General features: G+C 35.1%; 2 protein-coding genes across 3 annotated transcripts in view; both read right to left on the reverse strand.

Annotated features, from left to right (window-relative positions):
- LOC110371968 (trithorax group protein osa) overlaps positions 1–5,993 on the reverse strand; it is a 42,338-nt gene extending 36,345 nt beyond the window's left edge. The window contains exons 1-2 of one of the 2 annotated variants that reach the window (XM_049852346.2): positions 5,478–5,993; positions 571–697 (exon numbers count right to left, since the gene is read on the reverse strand). In XM_049852346.2, the coding sequence (XP_049708303.2) occupies positions 571–599 (29 nt within the window). In that variant the 5' untranslated portion in view covers positions 600–697; positions 5,478–5,993. The remainder of the gene's footprint in view (positions 1–570; positions 698–5,477) is intronic. The other variant, XM_049852343.2, reaches the window with a different exon arrangement.
- A 1,342-nt stretch (positions 5,994–7,335) lies between these two features.
- Positions 7,336–9,393, reverse strand: LOC110371962 (pyruvate kinase). Its single transcript, XM_021328439.3, has one exon. The coding sequence runs from the start codon at positions 9,201–9,203 to the stop codon at positions 7,503–7,505; it is 1,701 nt and encodes a 566-aa protein (XP_021184114.2). The 5' UTR covers positions 9,204–9,393; the 3' UTR covers positions 7,336–7,502.
- Between the last annotated feature and the right edge of the window lie 546 nt (positions 9,394–9,939).

A 9,939-nucleotide genomic window follows, 5' to 3' on the forward strand; every position in this document is an offset into this window, starting at 1 on the left:
TGTTTTTCCTTATTTGTTAAGAACCACCACTGTTCGCCGCAGTCTTGGCAAGGCATTTATTAAAATGGACAAAACATTTGTATTGTTATAAACTTGTAATAGAAAAAAGGGTTACCAAAAAACTAACTCTAGTGACATGATAATAATGAAAGAATAGTATGAACTGGCGGTTGCGTAGTATTCGGTAATGTGGTACATCAATATCTGATGCGGTTCGCACTGTTCACCGCATACCGGAACGTGGTGTGTAGTATAGTTGCCATTTTGAGTATTGCATGAAATGATGTAAGTATCAAACATGACACGCACGTGGCATGGTATGTACACACCGACAACGTATCTCCGGACTTACGGAGCGTAAACTTCATCACGTACCTACCCCGCATCACTCATGGCCATATTACCACACGGTTAAGTGATTCAGATTCAAGCTTAGTCTTTGAATGGACCTGTAGGGGACGACTGAGTTTCTTTTTATCACCACCAATTTGAATTACTACAACATGTGGAAATATACCCTGAGTTAAAAAAACGTCCTTAAGTGGAAAAAAGATTGAAAAAGAAAATTACCTTGCATCTTCAATAGCCAGTACTGGCATATATGGTTCATCGAAGTGTTTGGCGCCTGTCAGCGCCGAATTCTGATGCTCCGTGGCGCTGATACGTTTAGGAAGGTCGAGCAAGAAAATATGTCATCCTGTAACAAACAAATTCAAAAAGTTTACATTCGACCACCTAGCATAGGTTCGAAAGATAACGTTGTTATAACTTTGATAATTCAATATGTATTCGATTTTCAATATGTCTAAGCTGTGGTGCTTTCCTAACCGAACTTGAAATTAACAGATAGATATGGGTTGAAATTGAAGTACGGAATTGTTGTGCTACAAGACCTTGCTGCTGGCTAAGCGATCTCTCCGTCAACTGCACCAAAAAACGGCCAGACTGTAAATTGGTAGCAGTTAGCAAAACCGTTCTCGAAACAAATCACTGTCACTTTTGTAGTTAATTAGATAATAGATACATTGGCCGTATATTTTATATTTATTGTAAGATTCGATATTATATATTCGATAATTTTCTATATTGGCTGTTTTGAATATTAATATTTTCCCGTGGGCATTTTAATGTTCAAATATGTGAAATGCATGTTTTCACCTACCTATGGTGAGGCTTCACCATAAGTAGGGTTAGTAGTGTATGACTTTGATATATTACTTTACTATCTACTTATAGTGGCGTCCTAACCAATTATCGATCACGGCGGTTGTTCTCACATAAGGAGATCAACTGCGCAGAGCATGGTGGTGCACAAGTGCACTCGATACAACCGCGGAGAGATCAGGCGCAGGGCATCCGAAGCACGGGTGTACGAAACACCACTTTCCAGACTCGGTTCTGCTTTGTGAAAGTTCCTAAAACCCACAAAGCGATTTCGGCCTGAGCCGAGAATCGAGCCCGAGACGGGAGATATCTATACTAATCAAGTAATCATAATAAAGCTGAAGTTTGTTTAAATGTTTGTTTGCTTGAACGCGTTGATCTCAGGAATATTATTATGATAGCCTATTTAGAAATATTAGGTAGCCCATTTTTCGATGAAGCAGATTTTTATCTGGGTGCGGGAAGTAGTTCCCATAAGACGTGGGTGAAAACGCTGGCGGATGCTGGCAATCCGATAATTGAGGTATGCTAGCTTTTCGACTATTTACTGGATATCCATACTTTAATTCAGTCGACACTCGAACAAATTGAAACTCGAAGGATTTTTTAAAATAATGCGAATTACAGAGAAATTTAAACGTGAAATTGTTTGTAAGTTTAAAAATCTATTGATAATATTCATACTATGTATTATAGGTATATTTTCGGTTATAGGTTCGAATTAATATGCTGATTTTAATCACTTAGAGATTATATTTTTATCGAATTACCATCTGGTTAAAAGGGTATGAACATTTATTACGAAATTCTGAAGGGGAATTCCAGGTACATACTCATACAGGTGATAATTTCGAATTAAATACATATAGGGAGGATTGTATTATCGCAGGTTTTTATTATAGAAAGCATTGTTTTATAAATATAAAAGTACTCCTATTAATCTGATATGCTTTCACACTTATTTTATATAGTCTTGTAAAAGGACAGACCATGGGGTCGTGAAATACGAACGGACGGTATATAGCTATGTACTGGGGTCTTAGTAAATAAAGAGTGTTTTAATACGGAACCCTTTATATATTATAACTTTTGTTGATAAAGAAAAACCTAATGAGTGATTTGATTGATTGTTCAGAAGATTAAAAAAAAAATAAGGTACACAAAGTGGTAATCTCCCTGTTAGTTTTCATTTCGTAAAAATATATTAGGTGCAGTACGTAATGGATCTCATAATATAATAACATCAACAAAACGTCCCATCAACTAAAGATAAAAGTATTGTTCCTGTGCATGAGACATTTTTAAGAATAAGCTCTATGCATATTGCTTAACTAGCTTTTGTCAGCAGTTTCACCCACATCCCGTGGGGTCCTCTGAACGAAGCCAGTTAAAAAGTACCCTATGGCCTTCCTCGAGAAATGGGCCTCTCTAACACTGAAAGAATTTTTCAAATTGGACCAGTACTTTCTATGATTAATGCGTTCAAACAAACAAAAATCTCTCCAGCTTTATAAAGCTATAATATAAAAAATTAATTGTACAATATAAGTGCAGATTTACAAAATAACAATAACAATAGTTACAAGGGTAGTAGTGGCTAAGTAATAACTTCACCGCAAACCAAACAACGTCTAAGCCCTAAGCAATGCATGGTTAGAAGGTAGATGAGTGTTCAGCAGTATGGTAATGAATTCCTTAATGTTTTGGGAGGCAAGAGGCCATATTTATACATCCTTGGCAGCCATTACAGGTAGTGTATTGTAGGTAATTGGTATCTTATTGAATATATCCCTCAATTTGATCCCTCAAATGTTTTATTACTAAACTGATATCTTTGATTTCTCCTGTGTTTACCTTACATATACCTATACTTGAATTAGTATTTTATATGCCTTAATTTATGCAGTTACTAATACTATAAAGTGGAATCATTTACTTGTTTGTACCCTAAAGTTTGTTTCTATGAGATATGGATGAAACCACGGGAAACAGCTAAAAACCAATTAATAAAATTGCAAGTATTATTTGTGATGATTTATTACCTTCTTCCTCTTCATTTCAATGACTATCATTACTTCACTATAAAAATCGAAAAGATTTAAAATATAAACGATTTTAATGATCATTTAAAAAATCATACTTGCAGAGGCTGTCATAAAAATTGGTAGTTCTCATCAATATGAATTAAATGATTCTAATCAAATAATAAACTTTATTAGGCGTAAGAGTTCCTTCAAATCTCTGTCAACTTCATCATCATATCAGATCTAACTCTCCATTGTCATATTGTCAGCATGTAGGTTTAAGAAGTTTTTACTATTTAAGTTTTCAAGATTTTCTCTCGCTTTCTCTATAATCCCAACAGATTAGGATTCCAATTCAGTCCTCTCCACCTCTTTAAGAAATCACTTAACACACAAAAAACAGAACAAAGAGTTTCATGTCAGAAGGATTATAATTGTATTAGTCTCAAGAAAAAAAAAAGATGAAAAATATAGGCATAAAAATCAATTAGGGAATGTGGTTGATATCATTTTTATATTACCTATATCATAATCCATGGTCTATGGCAGGTGCACAATGAATAGCCTTCCATATTAAATATTTGATCACTGTCTCAGCTTAGATCATTAATTCCAATGAACAGTTCAACAAGTAATAGATGCAATTGCATCAATACTAATCTACACTAATGTAATAAAGAGGAAACTATTTTAGGTTTGTTTGTTTGTTTGAACCCTGAAAGCTACGAAAATACTGAACCGATTTAAAGGAATATTTCCCTAGCGGATAGCTAGACTATCCTCGAGTAACATAGGCTATATTATTTCCAGGTAGAGGAAGAAGTTCTCTTAAGACACATTGTCTGCAGGGTGTTTCCCTGCTAGTCAGAATAATAATTTAAAAAAAGTCATGATGAGATGCCTCCACTCTTACTGGATATAGCTGAGTACATGTTTTACAAACAGGTTCTTTTTATGTAACCTCTACTACCATCTTCTGTGTTACAAGCCATAAGATAAAATATGATTTATAAACATGGCTGTGTATCTAGGTAAAAATCAATGTTTTTGAAATTTAACAATAGAAACTAACGGCAGACTTGCATTTTTATTCCAGAGGGAAGAACTTCTTGAAGGCAAATAAAATATAGTCTATGAAACTCATGAATTTTAATAACATGGCTTTCTCATGACTAATATAAATTTGAAAATTCACACCCACAAACTTTAACTTGTTGTGCGAATAGTATAGACTTAGGCATATTTAAACGGGTCCTTAAAACCATTTTCCTTTGTTTATATACTCATCAACATTATTTGATTATCGTTAATGATTGGTATATATAATGGTTCATCAGGTAAGTAACTCGTAAAATAATCAGTGCCTATTACAGTTGTATAATAAGTATGTACCAATCTATTTATTCTGTATTAGTTTTGCAGCTGCATCCCATGGAAATAGCTTGTCGCCCCGGGACAGTGTGGTTTCCCAGTAACAGGAAACTTTCTTTCAAAATAGTTCTGTACTTTCCGAGCCTTAACAATTAAAAAAACTATTAAAATCATGTTTAAACATTCAGTATCTACTAGCTTCCAACTATCTACTCGCCAGACCCAGCCAAAAAGTAACTTATTAGTTGAATGTTATTCTGATGTGTCCATTCTTCCATTAATGCATGAATATATCTTTATTATATTAGTGTGATTAGAAGAATAATGCAATTGTAAAATGACAAGCCCAATGATTATAATGAAATTTAACTAAAACTTCAAAATTCTTTACTAATTAATTTATCGCATGGAGCTTGACAACATATTATCATTTAAGTCGATTGAAAAACATAGTATTAGATTATTTAATATCGAATTAGCTCAAAAACTTAGTCATATTTGAAATCTGCACATTAAGAGAATCTCAGGGATGGTGTATTTTGCACAAGAAAATATTAAACAAAACATTCATCATGAGTAAAACTATCATCCTACATAAGTTAGTGATTGTTGATGGAACAAAAAATAACCTAGCTTTTGATGTAATCAAGGCTAAAACGAGACCTTGTAGGAGCTGTGTGGAGGATACTGTGATAGATTCTTTTTTTATATATATTCACATAACTAAACCCCGTAAATGTGCATTTCAGCTCCCTTTTCACAATTAAACAATAATATTACTACTTACACATAATGACGTCATTGCATTGACAGTCAATACACCACAGTAAACAATATTTTAATCTTTACCAATATACATAATCTTGTTAGAATGATACAGACTCTAATGAAAGCGTTGTAGTGTTTATGTTTACTTACAGTTCTACAAGAATGAAAATAAATCCTCCGAGTGTATCAGGGCTAACCGCGATTCGTAGTTGACAGCGAAACTGCGAATCCTAAATAACATGGCGGCATCTCGTCGCAGCCGGTGTATGTACGTTTACACTGCTTTCAGATTTATTACACTTTTTAATATTACGCACAGCAACAAACACTTTTTCAGTTAAAAACACGTCTCATTGCAGGAACAAAATAAGTAAGTTTATATCACACACTAAAAGCAAAATGACGTAACATTCTCAACCTTCACGGTCGCACAGTAGGTATAAATGGTAGTAAAAGAAATTAAGTTACTCTAAACATTACTGATCATAGCATAGGTCCTTAAATCACTGTTTCCTTTATAGTCACTATTTACAAACGACTCATTCCAATGCAGAGTTCCTGTGTGTTTGGAAAATAAAAATCAAACTTGATAGATTATTATGCCTATGGACAAACGTGACACGCAGTCAAGCAAGCTCGCTGTTTAACTTTTTTTATGTCAGTGATACCCAAACAAAATAATAAGAATCTACTAAAAGGAAGTGAAATGAAAAACTGATTAACTGCTCAGACTGGCCCAGACGGATTTACTCGTTGACACATGACGTAAAAACGAATCTTCTTCTTCTTCTTCTTAGCGTGTATCCTATTTAAATGTTCAATAAAAAAATAGACATTTTAGTGGTAAAGTCGATAAAATAAATATAAAACCTATGTTTTATGGTTTCAATTTAAGATGACACCTGGCCAAGCGGCCATGCATCGATATACTTAATTAATTTGACAATAAATCTAAATAACAATGAGGGATTTTCTTTTCATTATTCTCCTACATGGCGCTGATACGTTCCTGGGAGGAACGGAGCGTCATATCTTTTTAGGTCGTGTAACGAAACGTACTTGTCACCGACATAAAAAAAATTAGAAAATAAGGAATTAAAATGGAACAAAAGGAGAAAGAAGTCAATCAGATTTTTATTCGAATATCCCGAGAGATTTTGAAAACAATTCATCCAGAAATCAAACTTTCTTAAACCAAGCTACTTGTCGAGCAGAGGTTAAAAGACTCGGCGCAATGTTGTTCAGTAACGTAGTAGGTACAACGCCATCTATAACTTTCATGAGAACTATTTTTTTTTAGTTTTCAAAAGTAAAACCTCCATTCAGAAGTAATCGTAGGTAATATTGATCTCGTTAAAGCTATCGAAAAGCTAATAACGTATTCGGTCAATTTTTTTGTTTGATTGATGGATGTTCTCGTCTATCGTTAGGGTGCTTCTACTACACGGTATAAGTAGCCACTAGTATAAAACGTAGTGATTATATACTCTCTGTAAGTAGCTTGCGCATTTGAGGAACTTGCGCAGGTTGATGCGTTTTAAACTTTAACGTTTAAAAACATGTGCGGGACTAGTCTAGCAATCCGAGCATGTACCAAAGCAAGCTAGGCTTACTCAAACTAGAACTTAAAAAAAAATAGGCTGCGTTTCTGTTAGTAACTCTTGGTTTTTACGATCACTTTTTCTTATTTAGTCTATACTAATATTATAAAGCTGAAGAGTTTGTTTGTTTGTTTGAACGCGCTAATCTCAGGAACTACTGTTCCGATTTGAAAATTTCTTTCAGTGTTAGATAGCCCATTTATCGAGGAAGGTTATAGGCTACTTTTTATCCCGGTACGGGAAGTAGTTCCCACGGGATGCGGATGAAACCGCTGGCAGAAGCTAGTAAAGATCATAATAAAACAAAGGATGTCACTATTGTCAGGATATTTTCGCTACATTTCATTCAAACAACTAGCGAAAAGTAAATGAATCTAAGTAGGCAGTAAGTATAATGTTTTTTTTATCATTTTTTTTATTTCTAATCAATGTACAAATTAGGATACAATAGAAAATAAAGAAGGAGAAATCATTTGAAACGCGACAATTAATGAACGACGATTAATTTTAGCAAATTTAACAAAGGCCACAACACATATTCTACTCAAATATTAATTAAAAGCGAATAAAAAAATTATGATTCTGCGGTAATTGTGTTGCGGGCACTTGCGTACAACAATCTAACACTGTCACAATAACCTACACCACGTCGAGATCCTGTTACTAAGACATATGCATCGCCCGCACGCAAAATTCTTTTAGCTTTGCAATAATCGAGGGCAGCATGAACACGTGCTTCTACTTCTGCCATCCAGAGAGGTTTCGCAACTTCGAAATAATGCATAGCTCTAACTCCACGCCAAAAACGCAACTGACGTGCTGTATGGCATGCTCTAGTTACAGCCACTACTGGACAGTGTGGTCTTGTATGGGCGATTAATTTTGCTGTTCGACCTGAATTAGTTAAACATATGATTACCACTGCCTGAGCTCGCATGGCAAGTTCAGTTGCATTTATACTAATAGCTTTGGTTGGTTCATCAAGAGGACTCTCCATCAATTCGGTGTTTCCATAAATGTACGGATGCCAAGTTATTCTTTCAGCATGTCTGCAAATTACAGCTGCTGCCGAAAGACATTGTTCAGCCATTTTAACAGAGTCATGCGAAACTGCAAATTTCTTTAAAGGCGAATCATAATGCAGTTCTAAAGCTATTACATCTACACAATCGAGTACTAGATTAGCGATATCTGAAACACAAAGTGTAGGTATCTGTTCATTAATTACTGCTTTACATATAAATGGTTTGCCGGCTTCAGCACACTTTGCTGAAATCATTTTCTGGGCGATGAAAATCTTTTCTACTGGCAAATCAGTAGATAAAATGCATCGATCCATATACACACCGTCAGCAGAGGCTAATATGTCATCAAAATTATCAAGTCCTGTTACAGAGTCCATGCAAGCAATAATCAAAATATGTTTTGCTCTCTCTGATAACATGTCTCTTACAACACGAATATCTTGTACGCTCTGAGCATTTGGTATCATCACTGCATCTATATCAGATCCAATAGCCCACGCTACTTGCTCTTGCATATGTTCAAACAGCTGCTCCGATGTTTCGCTGCAAGGTATTGACTCAACACTGTCATGTTTTACTGAGTGATCAATTTCTTTAGGCGCCTGAGTAATTCGAACGGTCATTTTGGAACCGATGGTTCCGCCAACTGCTATTGTGCAATCTAAGGAATCATCACCTACTTCATTAACAACTAGCTTGACAGTACCTGGAGTCAGGCTTTCAATAAAAATAGAATCTTTAGGATGAAGATCAGTTAAGTGATCATAGCCGATGTACAAACAATCAGAAGTACCACTTTCACGCCAACTAGAATCAGTTGTTAAACGAATTGTGTTGAATTGAACGAGATCTATCGTTTGTTTGGGTCCACCCTTCAAGTCTCCTGTTAAAATATCAGGGCCTCTAACGTCTACAACTAGGGCGAGTGGGTATACGTATTCCAATTCAGCACTGTAATTATAAACAGCTTGTCTTATACTTTGAATTAATTGCCCATATGCATCGGGTTCCATATCTCGCATATTGAGCCTAGCCACAGTCATTCCTGACGCAATTAATCTTTGTATGACAACGGGCTCTCGATTTTGGGTGCCGATATCACACATTAGACCTGTTTGCAATTCTTCACATGGAGTTTTATGAACATCTAAATTACAATAATGTTTAAACAAAGACGGTTGCGGTACATTACCTCTTCTAGCTTTATTGGTCACTGCCGCTTCTAAAGGAATATGCCAAGGTAACGCCATTCTTATTCTTATTACGGTTTTAAAATTTGTTATGAACAATTACTTAAATTATTGATATCTCGAACTTGGTGTAATAAAAACAATATTTACGAAAATATAACTAAGCAATTATTTAAATACAATACCAAACAGTTCAATATTGATAATAATATCGTTCTAAATGACACTCGTTTTTCCTACTAGTAAATAAAAAAAAGCAGTTGGTGCCGGTATAGTATTTTTTTACAATTTCCATACTCTTTGGTTAAATGGTGATATTTTTCCAAGAAGCTTAAATATATAATGGATCTATCAGACAGAGAGATGTCACGCGGTCGAGCGTTCTGTGTCTGATAGATCTGTCGGATAGAGTGAAAATAATTTTAAAGCCTCCTCCACACTACTCACGAAATTTCTCGGTTTCCCGGCACTTTTTAGGGAAAGTTGTTCGAATGTAGGGTAGGTAGGAATCAACCGATAGGTTACTATATAGTTTACTTAGTTTTAAGAGTTGGTCTCACTTACTCTGCAGCTCTGCGCGCAGGATGTTGACTTGCTGTTTTCTTTATCCCGGTGGGAATCATCCCACTTTAAGCGTTCACAAGATCACAAGATGTGGGCCGTGATTGGAAAGTAATATTGGGCATTAACTCAGGTTTTATTTTGCAGTCTGAGTAGGTACCTGCAAAATGCGATTTTATTGCTATTTTGTCATACTGTTTAGCTAATTCAAAAGCTTGTCCGCCGACTGAACTCG

The sequence above is a fragment of the Helicoverpa armigera genome, chromosome 6, assembly GCF_030705265.1.
Source record: "Helicoverpa armigera isolate CAAS_96S chromosome 6, ASM3070526v1, whole genome shotgun sequence".
In the NCBI taxonomy this organism is placed as follows: domain Eukaryota; kingdom Metazoa; phylum Arthropoda; class Insecta; order Lepidoptera; family Noctuidae; genus Helicoverpa; species Helicoverpa armigera.